Source organism: Plectrocnemia conspersa, unplaced genomic scaffold (genome assembly GCF_051122295.1).
Source record: "Plectrocnemia conspersa isolate PC_06_02 unplaced genomic scaffold, ASM5112229v1 ptg000002l, whole genome shotgun sequence".
NCBI classification, from domain to species: Eukaryota; Metazoa; Arthropoda; class Insecta; order Trichoptera; family Polycentropodidae; genus Plectrocnemia; species Plectrocnemia conspersa.
The window spans coordinates 9861243-9875071 of record NW_028277166.1 but is presented as its reverse complement, the minus strand read 5'-3'; the positions used below and the strand labels follow the sequence as shown (position 1 = coordinate 9875071).

General features: G+C 33.2%; 4 protein-coding genes across 7 annotated transcripts; 1 reads left to right on the top strand and 3 right to left on the bottom strand.

The window, feature by feature from the left end:
* Positions 1 to 2114: 2114 nt before the first annotated feature.
* Positions 2115 to 3129, top strand: Alr (Evr1_Alr domain-containing protein Alr). Of its 2 annotated transcripts, XM_088181836.1 has the most exons (4): positions 2115 to 2240; positions 2372 to 2524; positions 2592 to 2779; positions 2835 to 3129. In XM_088181836.1, exons 2-4 carry the CDS (start codon positions 2378 to 2380, stop codon positions 2995 to 2997), a joined length of 498 nt encoding a protein of 165 aa, XP_088037962.1. In that variant the 5' UTR covers positions 2115 to 2240; positions 2372 to 2377; the 3' UTR covers positions 2998 to 3129. The 2 variants fall into 2 exon arrangements, with proteins under 2 accessions (XP_088037962.1, XP_088037963.1); XM_088181837.1 differs by lacking the exon at positions 2115 to 2240 and having other exon boundaries at positions 2386 to 2524; positions 2570 to 2779.
* A 229-nt stretch (positions 3130 to 3358) lies between these two features.
* E(z) (histone-lysine N-methyltransferase E(z)) lies at positions 3359 to 10198 on the bottom strand. 2 transcript variants are annotated; one of them, XM_088181833.1, is made up of 16 exons: positions 10009 to 10198; positions 9868 to 9947; positions 9593 to 9803; positions 9333 to 9536; positions 8937 to 9267; positions 7655 to 7818; positions 7124 to 7224; positions 6920 to 7058; positions 5266 to 5352; positions 5054 to 5184; positions 4832 to 4989; positions 4658 to 4764; positions 4425 to 4599; positions 4175 to 4365; positions 3934 to 4099; positions 3359 to 3868 (listed from the first exon to the last, which is right to left on the bottom strand). In XM_088181833.1, exons 1-16 carry the CDS (start codon positions 10013 to 10015, stop codon positions 3808 to 3810), a joined length of 2313 nt encoding a protein of 770 aa, XP_088037959.1. In that variant the 5' UTR covers positions 10016 to 10198; the 3' UTR covers positions 3359 to 3807. The 2 variants fall into 2 exon arrangements, with proteins under 2 accessions (XP_088037959.1, XP_088037960.1); XM_088181834.1 differs by having other exon boundaries at positions 5287 to 5352.
* A 1404-nt stretch (positions 10199 to 11602) lies between these two features.
* On the bottom strand, positions 11603 to 13603 carry COX6B (Cytochrome c oxidase subunit 6B). Of its 2 annotated transcripts, XM_088181839.1 has the most exons (4): positions 13527 to 13603; positions 12139 to 13184; positions 11972 to 12061; positions 11603 to 11904 (listed from the first exon to the last, which is right to left on the bottom strand). In XM_088181839.1, the coding sequence occupies exons 3-4, from the start codon at positions 12055 to 12057 to the stop codon at positions 11736 to 11738; spliced, it is 255 nt and encodes an 84-aa protein (XP_088037965.1). In that variant the 5' UTR covers positions 12058 to 12061; positions 12139 to 13184; positions 13527 to 13603; the 3' UTR covers positions 11603 to 11735. The 2 variants fall into 2 exon arrangements, with proteins under 2 accessions (XP_088037965.1, XP_088037964.1); XM_088181838.1 differs by lacking the exon at positions 12139 to 13184.
* Positions 11976 to 13603, bottom strand: LOC148237580 (uncharacterized). The gene is made up of 3 exons (XM_088181835.1): positions 13527 to 13603; positions 12139 to 13184; positions 11976 to 12061 (listed from the first exon to the last, which is right to left on the bottom strand). The coding sequence occupies exon 2, from the start codon at positions 13156 to 13158 to the stop codon at positions 12223 to 12225; it is 936 nt and encodes a 311-aa protein (XP_088037961.1). The 5' UTR covers positions 13159 to 13184; positions 13527 to 13603; the 3' UTR covers positions 11976 to 12061; positions 12139 to 12222.
* Positions 13604 to 13829: the final 226 nt, after the last annotated feature.

Here is a 13829-nt window from a genome sequence, read left to right as displayed (position 1 = left end):
TTACTAATGAACGGAAAATATTTTTTTTAAATAAATGATTTTATAGCTATTTTATCTACAATAAGATTGTGTCCGTATTTAGATTGGTCTTCCACACGAGAAAGTTCAACCGATCTATTTCTTTAAAAATCGCCCATCCCCCCCTACCCCCACCCGTGATAAAAGGTGTCCCTGATTCTAAACCAGAAATTATCGGGTTATCTACATACACATTCTACTATCAAAAAGATCATTTAATTGAATTTCCCCAGTAGATATATATTTCTAGTAGCGAAAATGTAATTTAACTGGTAGGCGCTAGTGAAATTATATACTGCTCTAAAATGTCTATGAAACTCAATTTGACAGTTGCGAATCGTTCATTTGCTGTTCAAACCCAGACCTAATCTACACAATTAAACAAATTTGACTTAATGAAAGTTATAAAACTAATTATAGTTTTAAAACTTGAGAAAAGAATCGATGATATTTGTACAGTAACGCGTGCAGAGCTTAAAGACCTTATTTATTTATATGATTTTGTGTTTGTTATATAACGATGCTAAAATAGTATTAAGATGTGTTCTTTTTAAATGTTCTGTGTTATTTATAATACAAATAAATTTTATCGATTTTATTAAATAAATTAAATTTACAAATTGCGTCTTATTAAAAAGCTATCATGCAGCAATAAATAAGCTACCCCTCTGCATATTTTGTAAAAAGATGATTTTACATATGATGAGGTAATTACGAACATCGACGACCTGCATACCAAGCATAAGTAAATAATATACTTAACCACTTCATCCTCGGGTTTATTTTAAAAAAATGGTCAAAAATAATCACCTTTTTTTATTGCGATTTATTATGTGATGTGTTATGAGAATGATGAAAAAAATCAGTTTAAAATTATTTATTCATAATTATTATTATAATTACACTTTTAAAATTTTTTTTTCTTAAATTAATAAAAAATTTAAGTTGCCTCCTGCCTCTTGCTGTTTCTTTTCATCCAAACTCTAAACATTACATAGAAATACATATGAATGTGTGTATGTTACGTAATGTTTGTTGTCAAATGAAAAAAAAATACCTTATAATACAGTATGGTGATTTTTGAAACAATGTGTAACGCATAAAGCAACCATGCATTCTGGACAATGGAATTGCGCGTCTCTTCTCATTTTTTCCCCATTCGCGTCAAACAAACTAAATTTTAGTTCTGATTTTTGTGGAATTTACACGAATATATTTTACCATCTGGTTATAATACGCAGTTCTGAATGAATAGATCTTCTGAGAAAATATTTGAAACTTATGGTTTCTGTTTTGTTACCTAATTTATGATGACATCCAGAAATAAAGTAAATATATTCGAATTGTCTGATAATTTCCGCATTCCATGGAAGTGGGTGAAATGAAAGCAATCTAAATGAAAGCAACCTGATCGTGTAAAATAAATACTAGCATCATAAAGTGTCAGTTTTTTTATTTGATTTATGAGGGGTAAATGTCTTCAATATAAATGCACATGTGAGAGAATGCATAGATAGAAACGTGTAAAAAAATACTAGCATCGTAAAGCAGGGGTAGCCAACACAAATGATCTTGCTACCACTTTGGAAATGCATCATAACGGAAATGCGAGCCACATATAAAATTATATATCCCCATATTAGATTTTGATACACTATAGACATTTTTTGGAGTGAAAAATTAAAACGTAATGAGTTATTATTATTGTGTTTAGTATTATTCTTACATGTAAACATAGATAATATAATAATAATGATACTAAACGTTAATTGTAAAAAAATATATAATACTAAAAATGAAATATAAAAAATATATAAATAAAAATGTTCAAAGCAAGCCGCGGGTTGGCCACCCCTGTCGTAAAGTGTCATTTTTTAAATTTAATTTATGAGGATCAAATGTCTTCGATACAAACGCACATATGAGAGAATGCGTAGTAACGCAAGGTATTATGCAGAACGATTTTTTTTTAATATAGAGTTCACACGCGCCCGTGCGTGTATGCGTCTAACGCCAAAAACATTTTGAACGCGCCCGTGCGTGTAAAAGGGTGAAGTGGTTAATACAGTATCAATCATTTAATTCAGAAATTAAGTAGACGAATAAAAATAATAGTTATGGCCGACTAGTGAACTGTTATAGCGGTAATAATTTAAAAGTATTATATAATACATAACCCTGAATGAACTGTCAAATCGCCGCTATACTTTTGATTCATATTTGTAAGTATTTCTACTTTTATAAACATCAATTAATAAGAATATTTTCTGTGTACTTAAACTATAATATTTAATTAATCAATATGGTTTTATGAACATGATGCAATATATGGAAACATACTCGATGTTTGCAGATAAGAATGCCTTACATAGTCGACAACATGAACGGTTCAGATCCTCTTAGTCAAAAGCCGTGTAGATCTTGCACGGACTTTAAAACATGGTTAAAAATGAAAAAAGAAGAACCGCATGAAGGCGGAGGAACATCTTCGACGACACCTAAATTAGTTAGTATATTATTTTAAGTCAATTGCACATTACAAATTGTAAAGTTTTATATTTGATCAACTTTAGCATCCGAGGAGTGAGTGTCCATTAGATAAGGACGAACTCGGAAAGAACACTTGGGGTTTCCTGCACACGATGGCAGCTCATTATCCAGATAAACCATCCGATAATCAATCCAGGGAGATGAAGCAGTTCTTCAATATATTTTCCCATTTTTATCCTTGCGAACATTGCGCTGCTGACTTTCGTGATAGGTATAAATCATTAGATTATTGTGTGTATAATTGCTTCATTCTTTTTTTGTTACAGTATAACGAAAACTCCACCTAAAACTAACTCACAAAGCGAGCTATCGAAATGGCTGTGCGATATGCACAATATTGTTAATTTAAAATTGGGTAAAAGGGTCTTTGATTGTTCTAAGGTTAATGAGAGATGGCGAGATGGATGGTTAGATGGATCATGTGATTAATTTGTAGTTTGATCGGTTTACAGGATTAATAAACCACAATCTACATTGAATCATCAGTTTCCGATCAATAAAGTTGAGTCAAGATTAAAGATTTTTAGCTCGGATAATGTAAGTCTAATTACTTGAGAATTTTTTCGGTCATTATATAAGCAATATATGATAGAATAGTATTTTGTTGAATTTGATATTTTTATAAGAACGTACTGTTTTACGTTTTACTCGTATTACACTTAACTGTGAAGACCAATTATGTACTACTAGCATAAGATGCATTTTATACAATTTATTTAACAGTGTGTTGATTTTGTTGTTATAAGATAGTTGTTATTAAATAATTTATTTTTAAATAAAATATTATAAAAAGACTAAAAAAATACTTTATTATTCGACAAAAGTACAAAATGTTTGCATATTACAAAATACATCAGATCAATAAATTGTAATTCTAAAGTAGATATATATCAAAATAGTCAAAACTTGTAAAAATGTCCTTTAATTTCTTGTTCACTGTTAAAACTACAGGTACTTGATCTTTAGAGCGCAATCATGTGGCCAAATCTTAAACGAATAAAACTAAAGTATTTTTATTAGCCTCTATTACAGAAAATCTGCAATAAATAGTTCATAGTTTCATAGAAACATCTTTAATTTGGTTGACTAACTGCAGCTCTAAAAATGAAGTACTAAAATATTACTGGAAGCATCAGTATCTAAACAAAATTATTAGTACACATATTCTGTACTAACAGCGCAAAATATTGAATCGTTAATCTAATCAAACAATGGTTAGATCATCTATGAAGTACTGTCTCATAAGAACTCCATTTCTCGTTCAATTCCCACAAACTTCAATTGTTCGGTCGGACCGTATCTAAAAAATATTACGATTAAAGATTTGATCAATAGTAATGAACAAATATATATTTGAAAACACACCTATAATCAAAGAAGAGTTCCTCTCCCGATTGGATGGCTCGTTTAGCGAAAATACCAATCCTGTGATCTCCGTTGACCATCATAACTTTAGCATAACAATTGGGATTGATTGAATGATTTGCAAAGCGTATTTTGTTACCTTTGCGTGTCGCGTCAACCACAAAGTCTAAAATATGTTCGAAAATAAATATAAGAATCAGATTTATATTAGTAATGATATAAGCAATAATGATGATATTACCGTGATTTAAATTGAATAGGAAACTACACATGTATTTGTCGTAGACTTTTCCGCGTCTATCGGCTTCGTCTTGAGATATGATCTCTCCGCAGTATTCTGATATGAACTCGTTCTTTTGAGCGCCTTCTTTTAAGAAGATTCCCCAGCCGGCGACGTCGCTCGGAGCAAGCAATAAGTGCTTGTGTAATCCTCTACAATTTGTGTTGTTGTGAGATGTTTCATATATATAAAAAGTTTTATTGTAACGTACCTTTGAACGCTCACATTCTTGCATGATACACCATTTGGCACGGCAACGTTATACGGCAGATCAGCTCCGCATTGAGTACACAGATCAGGATCGCATTCTCTCACACCGAGATAACAAGGGCATTGTTTAGTGTTGCACTGTGCTTTGCAGCGGCATCCGGGGAAGCGATTTTGGCCTACGACACAATTTTATTTTAGAACATATTGATATTCTTATAATATAAAGCTACTCACAATCGCCGCTGCATAAGCAGAACTTCTCGCAGAAGTTTTGAGATTTGATACATGGACAAGTATTATCGCACGGAGTGTTGATATGATCGCACGGTGTGAAGTTATATCTAAAATAATTTTTAAACTGTAAGACTCGTGATGCATATAATAGAACACTAATAAAAATATACTTACACATGATTAGGACCAGAATCTTTCTTTAGTTGAATTTTCCTACAATGTACGCTCCAAAGTCGTTGCTTCTTCTTCTTCTTGCGTGGTGGTGTGGTATAATCTCTAACCCATTCTTCGGAATTGACCTCTTGAGCAGATTTTTGACAAAACTCATAGACCTAAGCATATATTAAGATTTAAAATCCAATCTATCTGCGAGATCATAACTGGAAAACAAATTACCTGTTGGCAAGTCTTTGAAAGCATGACTTGAGCAATCGAACAATAATTTGACAGAAACACCTTATGCAAGCTTCTAAACAACGACTGATCTGAACCGGTCCACTCAGAATTCGTATCTGAATCAATTAAACCTAGATATAAAATGCAGATAATTAGCTATCGAATGTATTAGGAATTTAATAATTTACTATTTAGGAATTTTAGGAAAAAACCTAATAATGAAAATGGCGAACTTTGTGGGGGTTGCACTTGCGTTTTTCCGTTTGAATTGCTCCATGTGCTGGAATTGCTGTTGCTTCCTGAAATCATAGTATAAAGTATTAGCAACTCGTACAATTTTCAAATAATAAAAAAACAAAAATAACATAGAGAAACATATAGTCGAAAATTCTAAAAATAAAGAAAATTTTTTTTATTGTTGAATACATATATAAGATATTCTCTATGAGCTGAAGTAGCTCATTATTAGAGAATTTTCAATACCTAATATGTATGACTGATTTTAATTAATAATCATGATATTCATCCGTGAGATTAGGAAAATCTAGGCAAACCTAATCTGTGATGATCAGAATTATAACAATATAATTCACAAGAAGCTATTTTATCACATTTTAAATTATTGTATTTTTTTATGTATACCTAAAAATATAAATAATAATAATAACAGTCTTCTTTAAATATATTTTATAAATAAATAATATTTGATTTTATTAAAGATTTTATATATAATATATTGCTCAGCCTTTTAATTTTCCGCACAGAGACAATCTTGTCCTAGTTCCTACCTACTAGAAAGTTACAATTGAACAAAGTTGCTTGGTAAAACAACTCAAGAGATTTCATCATTTCGGAACAACCAACAATTTGAAGAGAAACTAAACTTATAATGGCCATGCAGACTTCCTAAAACCATTAGCATTAAATATCTTAGCAAAAATTACTTACAACATTGAGTACATTTAGTTATTTATGATCTTCAAGATATAAGCCTAAAAATAATACACATTGTACTGTTATACATATCCTTATGATCGCAATGGTTTCACTTATAAAGGGCCACCCAAAAGACATGCTCTTGCGTCATTAGAGGGGTTGTACACTAATAAGCGGGGTTTAACAGTACGGCTATTGGACTAAATAAGCCTTTTCTCTTATTTGTTCAAGACAACATATTAAAGACCTACACACGTTAGCATTGATTTTGACTCACAATGGAAGAGAGCGAGTAGGGCGATCGACTGGACCAGTAGACCCAAAAACTCGACTATTCTACATAGATCCAACCACTTGATACAACTCGTTTGGATAAACCAGCACTCTTCTTCATTCGACACCGGCTGGCTGAAGAAGTCAAACCACACAACCTCGAAGCCCGAGAGTTAGTTATTTTAAACTTATGTGTTGTAACTATAAATAAATAGCAGTGGTGTGGCAGGTCCCCGCAACAGGTGCTGCATTTGGTGAGGATTGGTAGTAAAAATTAATTATTAAGTGGTCGATGTAACGTCAACAAAAATTCGAAATGTTACCTTTTAAAACTTGAACTTGAAAATATATTTGATGTAAACTTTATGTTGATTTTGATGGGTTTAACTGATGCAAAGTATAATCTAAAATCTGTAACTGAATTCAGCTTATTACGGTATTTGTTTTCAATAAAGAGCTCTCTTTACTTTGTAGATTTGTATTTGGCTAATAAATATCAGAAAATACTCAAGTGCCTTACAAAAAACCTGCTTATGTTTTAGAGACAAGCGATCTGTTCCTATCACCGTGCACCTGCCACACAACCTCTTTTCATTCATGCAACATTAGCAATCGATAAATCATCAGCGTTGTTTAGAGAATATTATTATTAAATACCTTTTGCAAATTTATTAGAATCATTGCTATCTTCAGAACTAGTATCATTCCCCGAATCTGAGTTCTTCTTTTCTTTATCTTTGGATTTAGTATCCTCCTCTTCTTTTTTCTCCAATGCCAATTTTTCTTTCATACCTTCCTATAATAAAAATATACTTTAATATACATTTAACTCTAAAATGATCTAAATCTAAAACCACTCACTAAATGCATGTAACAATTGGTTCCGCACGGTTCCGGGAACGGTTTAAGATCGGGCAACTTCCTCTTCTGGATTTTGGGTACGGCGTGGCAAACTTGAAGTCCTGGATATATATAAAACAAATATTATAAGATTTGCGAACGCAGAATCATCATCCTCGGAGAGACAAAACACTTAGCAAGCAAATGGATGCTACTGTGAATAATGAGAATAAAAGAAAAATAATTTGTGGAGTATTCGTTCATGTTGATGTGCTTCTTCGGGCTGAAATGGTCTTTGTATATATTTATAGATTATAACACAATTGCAGAAAAATGAAATGAGCTTCGAAGACATGATGAATGTGGCGCATGATCACTATTCATCGCATCTTACCTGAGGCCTGTGTTCCTGTTTGCAAACAAAGCAATAAAAATAGTTGTTCTATAGTAATTTTATCTATCAATACTTTCATCTCTCTTAATTAAAGCATTGTATAATAATAAATAAAGCATTTTAGACAGTCGATTTTATGAGAAGTATATGGTACTTACTATGTAGGAAGCAGTCGTATTTGAAGCAACGGCGACAGAACAACGCACGGAATGAATGCAAAGTTTGTTCACGGGAGACATTTTCCGCCATTGGACCGTCTATATTTGGAGTACATTCTGGAGGTCTAGCGTTTGGATCAGTCCTTGAGGTCAACTCTATATACCTGATTAAAAAATATAGGTTTATTACTGCTATTTATACTCGCGAATAATTTACTTTTCCAAAAATGATATTTAACTAGTACAATTGCGAACAAGAATATTCTAGTACTTGCATGGACAGTAAGACCAAAAAAATATCGTTGTTATGTACACTAGGCGTGGATTATCAAATATGTACTATTCCTATATAGTAAATTTTTATATAATATAAAAAAAAATAAAGATGGGATTTTTAAAACGTGATTGAAAATCATATTTTTAAATAGATTACTTCGAAAAATATCATACGATGGACAAATATAACCAAACTTCAAGTATGTAAATAAATAAATATGTTTAATATATCAAAATAGTAATAAAAAAAACAGCAATAAATTCCATGTGATTAAATATATGTTGAGAATCATTGGCGTGTGAATTACAATAGTGAACAATTAACTAAAAACAATTTAAAATAGAGCGAAACATTTTTTTTGACATTGCATTCTTAGGTGTTTTTTTCAGGTAGTGGTCCCAACGTCTATCTTAAATAAATTATATATAAATAATAAGTGAGAGGCTTAATTGTTGTGATTAAATAAAATAGATCTCAGTGGATTTAATAAGAAAAAAAAATATTGGAATGTAAAGGGTTAACATTAAATTATCATTGGCATTAATCACCATAATCAAAACTTAAATATTTATACTATTTATTATTGTTCCTCGACCCATGCCTAGTAAACAATATGCATTGTCTCAAGCATCGAATGTATTGTTATACTATTCTGTCATCATCAGGAAGTGACAACAATAGTTTCGTTTATAAAGAACCACTCGGGAGACTTACTCTAATTTCATTAGAGTAGGCGTACATAGACAGAGTTCAACAGTACAGCTATTGGTCTAAATAAGCCTTTTTATTTCATTTGTCTAAGCTTTTAGGATCAACCTGGATTCTTACGCTTTCTACTCTGCTCCTGACACCTGAATCTGTACATTATGACTAAAAACACTATATATCAAACGATTTTCTGGCGTCTAACTGGCTGAATAAATAACACTACTCGGCATCAAACCTCAATAGTCTAAATACTAAAATTAATTTTTACACCTAATGTTTAGTAATGATTTGAATTACTTTTCTTTCAATTCTTCAGGCGTTCCTTTATCAGGAAACTGCGAACTGATCGCATGGAATATTATAGACAACGGAAACTGCTGATCGACATCCATATTCATGCTTTTATCCAATTCTTTTTTGGTATCTTCTTTACTCTCTTGAACTTCGATATTTTTCTTGCTAGTAGACGCCGTCTCGATAGTATCTTTAGAATTCCTTAACTCTCGCGTTTTTTGTTCTGAATTACCCCCCTTATCGTTAATTGCATCCTCTTTACTCTGATATGGAATTAACGCATGAACGAGATCGATGAACAATTGATCGTCAATAAAACCTCCTTCTTTATCACCTAAAATGCAAAGATTATTACAATAACATATATTTTCTAATATTAATCGATAAATATATACAAACCATGAACTTTTCCGTCATAATTCTTGATCAACTCTTCGATAAAAGTTCCGTCTTGATCTAAAATCTCATCTCCCATGTACGGAATGTTGTGCAGCACCGTTTCGTCTTCCACCATGAAGTTTTGCTGAGTGGGAGCCCAAGTGTACATCGTCGGAATAGGCGTCACCGCATATATAACGCGTACAAACGCACTTTGAGTATTACCTGAAACAATTGACGTTAAAAACTCACTAAACACTTCATATGCATTTAAAACTAACCATCAGAGCATACAACTTCAGCTTTCTTCATATGATCCTTCCGAGCGGGATCAGGGAGTGGCGCGGGCCAAAAAGGAACGCATCTTTCCTTTTCATTTTTAGGAACATCTTTCTCGTCTTTCTCGGTTTTGAAGAACTTGTTCTCTTTACAATTTAACGATCGCACGTTTTTAGTCCATGCTACCTTGACTTCATCCGCTCGTTTGAATCTCTACAGTAGAATATAATTAATATTTTTTTAGTCATATTAATATATAGTATAAAAAATACAGTACTTTTATCTGCCGCAATCTATCATATTCCGATTTGACGCGCTTTTTCCATTCGGCTGTTACTTTCGGTTTCACCGTTGAATCTATATTGTTGAAATATATTTAATTTGTGAATCATTAATATATAAGAACAAAACAACATACCTGACATATTTGTAGTGTTACAAAATGGCGTTCGCTTAAGTGTTCTTTAGTAAAAATTTACTAAAATACATCGCAGCTAATAGATGGTTCTAATCTAAGTTTGTTTTGTGACTTTGTGTGCTTTATAAACGCTTTAATCAGAGTAGCGCGAAAACCGGCGCCAGCTGTCAACGAAAGAACGCTGACTGTCAGTGTTGCCAATGCATAAAAGCGATGCTCATTATGTTGGTAATAAAACACATGGTGAATAAAAATAATATTTTTATATTAATATTATTAAAAATAGGGTACTTGTTAAGAATATGATTGCTCGGTGTGGATAACACGAGTATCACATTTTTAAAGCTCCCAAGTTATCTAAAATAAAATGATAAAAATAATAATTTCTATACTAACTTTATAAAACTGCAGTGTATTTTTAATATCATTAATAAATGAGCACTATCATAATTACACACCAAAATATTATGTGAGACCATATTCATCTCAAGAATCTATAACTAGCTAATTATATATCTCGCTTTAAAGGCCTGCATTTATATTTCAGTGGCTCCAGATCATTGGTTAATATACATATGTATGTCTTAAGCTTAATAATAATTTTAAATATTTACCAATGCATTTTTATATTTTTATTTCTTAGCTAGTGTAAAATTATTTTGTGTTTCCTTAAAAGTATCTAGTGTATAAATTATTTTCTTGTATTTTTCTGTATACATTATGAATTATAGCTTGATTCAGTTGTGCAAAATGAGAAATATTATTTCAAAGAAAAATCAGTATTAACATCAAAAGCGCCGCACATTTGCACGAAAAAACATATGTACAGCCGGCATATTTGCGCGCGGTCGAAAAAAGTGTGAAATAATCGCAATTTTCAAATTGTCATATTTCTAAAAATTACGCTATTGATAATTATAAAAGTTGGTGTGGGCACTCACCAAATACAATAGCAATGAGAAATTTTCTGTCGTATATAATCAATTTACGCAAAATATTTGTCGGTTTTTGCAAAATGCCGTAAGTCATAAAGTGATAGTGATTCAAAATACGAACACCACATGTGTGACTATCCTATAATTTGTCGGCATTGATTCAAATTGAGAATTCATTATGGTGTGACATTAATGTAAGCCAATTTAGGATACCAGAACGATATTCAAAGCAAAATTTTTTTTACAGAATCTCGAACCACTAATTATTTAATTTTGTATGGAAAGAAATATATTATCGACATCTGTTCTAAAAATATAAATAATCCCTTTTGGTGCTCTAAAATAAAGAAAAAGAAAAGCATGTTAACACGTGTCCGGCTGTAGGATCAAGTCCCCAAAAGCATGTTAATCGAATTCTGGCGCTTCAAGTGTTAATTTAATATTGTAAACAAGCAATACAATTTTTATGTTGACAATTAATCTGTATGTACATTTATTTTCCTCATACCATATTTGGAAAATTAATAATAAATTATTATTAATTTGCAACAATTCAAATCGTAAACTCAAAAAGCGCAATAACTTTTATGATTGATTGTACCAAAATATATCTTTCCTTTAGGGTAACTAGTATAAATTGATGTAAAACAACGTCAGTGTTTTATTAATACATATATTAAGTAATCTTACAAAAAAAATTTGCAAAGAACATGCCTCCGAATGAAACAATAGCAATGTTAACCAATAAACTATTTTATTAACATCTACAGAATATTTGTTTTAGCGATGTAATTAAATGTTTCCTGGGAATGTTCCCGCTTCGAGTTCCTCGTCCCATTTCTCAACCCATCTGTTGGGGCAAATGGACTGATAAACCCTTTGGAAGTATTGGCAGGGTTCATACGACTCGCCCCTGATCTTTTGACATCTATGGAAATCCAAATAGTACTGGTAGCAATGTCTGCAATGAGAATATATAGAATAATTAAACGAGAGCAATATAGAATAATTAAACGGTAGTAACGTACTTGGTTTGGTTTTGGTTGGGGAATCGAGGATCGAACGGCGGCGTCCACAAGTCTTTCTCGGTTTTGAGTTCCTTCGGAATATTCATTTTGCTGCGAACAATAAAAATGGAGACATTTTCAAATCCGATCGATAGATGAAGCTTAAATGAAAATCTAATTATTATTACCAAATTCTTCTATAACGATTATTGGAATAATAATGGAAAATACGGTATAAATCACACTTATCTACACACTTAAATATATTATGTTTATTTGACGAGTGGTCGCGTTTTGACCTCCTCGTCGCACTTGGCTTCCCTGTATTTTTTCACTTCGCTCATGTAAATGGACCACGCGTCCTTGGGCGGATCTTCGACGACTTGCTCGTCGATAGATTTAATCTTCTTGACTACTCCCGTCTTCAAGACTCGTCCGCCTCTGCGTTTACCGATTAGTGCGACTGCCGGTTTTTTCACCTCCGGTTTCTGTTCCGTCTCTTGCTCTTTCTTCTGCGTCTCTTGCATTTTTTTGAACATCTCTAAGAAGCTTCCGTCGTTCTTGAAAGACGTAGTGGCCACCGGCAGCTCTTGCCTGTATTCGCTGTAATTGCTAGAGAAAGTGATGACGTTGCTTTCGTTGTTCCACGACGACGGGGGTACTTCGTCTAACGCGATTCCGTCAATATCGTCCGATTCGTTTTGCGAATCGTCCGAATATTTGTTGTATTTGCTCGACGCCGGCGATTTAGAACGACTCTTAGAGTATCTTTTGGAATGCGGTTTGGAATTGTCTTTCTTTTTCTTGTCCGAATAGTGCGACTTCTTGGAGTTTGCGTCTTTAGATCGTTTTTTAACTTCGGAGTTTTGCGAACTAGCTGAAGATGATCTGCGTCGACGGTGTCTGCTGTGCAATCTGGATCGATCTTCATCCGAAGAGGAGGAACGCCTCCTGTGGTGGCCGCCCCTGCTTTTACTCCTATCGTAGTACCTATTCGATTCCCTTCTGTAATCGTCTTTGCGAGATTTGTTGAAGCGCTTATTATTATTGTATCTGTTGGTTGAACCCCGTCGATTTCCATCGACGTATCCGCCTGGCGAATAATAGGAAAACGACGGTCGAGCCGACTGCCATTGTCCGGAACCGGAGGCGTCGGGATATCCGTCGGAGGGGCGCCAGGCAGCTTCGTTCCCGTCGCCGCCCGACATCTCAAGCGGTACGTAGGTGAGCACACCTACAAGGAAGACAACTTCTAGGTGTAACAATCGCTTTGACAAAATACATGCTTCGGTGACATTCATCTGCCATCAGTGACATATATATAATTATATACATACTAAATATAATTAGATATAAAGATCGTCTCTCACCAAGACTCTGCAATCTATTCGTATATTCGTTCGATCTATCTATCTATTGCGAGTAACTGAGCGTGCGCTGCAAAGGTTCATACCTATTATACGTCCATTACGTAACAAACGTGGAGACGGACGATACCGATCGCGAATCGTCGCATTACAGTTCAGATTGATGAAAATGTGGAAAAGAGGCTTCTATCGGTGGAATAGCGACTTACCTGACAAAAAGAGCGGATCCGACGGGCGATGCGGACGATCAATGGCGACCGACTAGGTTGGCTGCCCTGCTTTTTCTACTGCCGTCATTGAGCGTAATGCATGCCCGAATTTTCGACCATAAAATATATATATAAATATATTATAATATACATACATATACAAATAAAGTGGATGCTAAATGTCGCAAATTTAATGAACAGTGGGCAGCTAAATACTTTTCGTGCAGAATATTGATAAATGCACGTGTCTTTTTTTGTAAGCAAATAATATATGTATTTAAAGGATGTACTTAAAACGTCATT

Excerpts from the sequence above, each read along its gene's own strand:
- Alr (XM_088181836.1), top strand. The coding sequence starts at position 2,378 with ATGCCTTACATAGTCGACAACATGAACGGTTCAGATCCTCTTAGTCAA. Across the intron at positions 2,525-2,591 it reads CTTCGACGACACCTAAATTA|CATCCGAGGAGTGAGTGTCC; the intron begins GTTAGTATATTA and ends GATCAACTTTAG. Across the intron at positions 2,780-2,834 it reads GCTGCTGACTTTCGTGATAG|TATAACGAAAACTCCACCTA; the intron begins GTATAAATCATT and ends TTTTTGTTACAG.
- COX6B (XM_088181839.1), bottom strand. The coding sequence starts at position 12,057 with ATGAATATTCCGAAGGAACTCAAAACCGAGAAAGACTTGTGGACGCCG. Across the intron at positions 11,905-11,971 it reads CCCAACCAAAACCAAACCAA|ACATTGCTACCAGTACTATT; the intron begins GTACGTTACTAC and ends TTCTCATTGCAG.
- LOC148237580 (XM_088181835.1), bottom strand. The coding sequence starts at position 13,158 with ATGTCGGGCGGCGACGGGAACGAAGCTGCCTGGCGCCCCTCCGACGGA.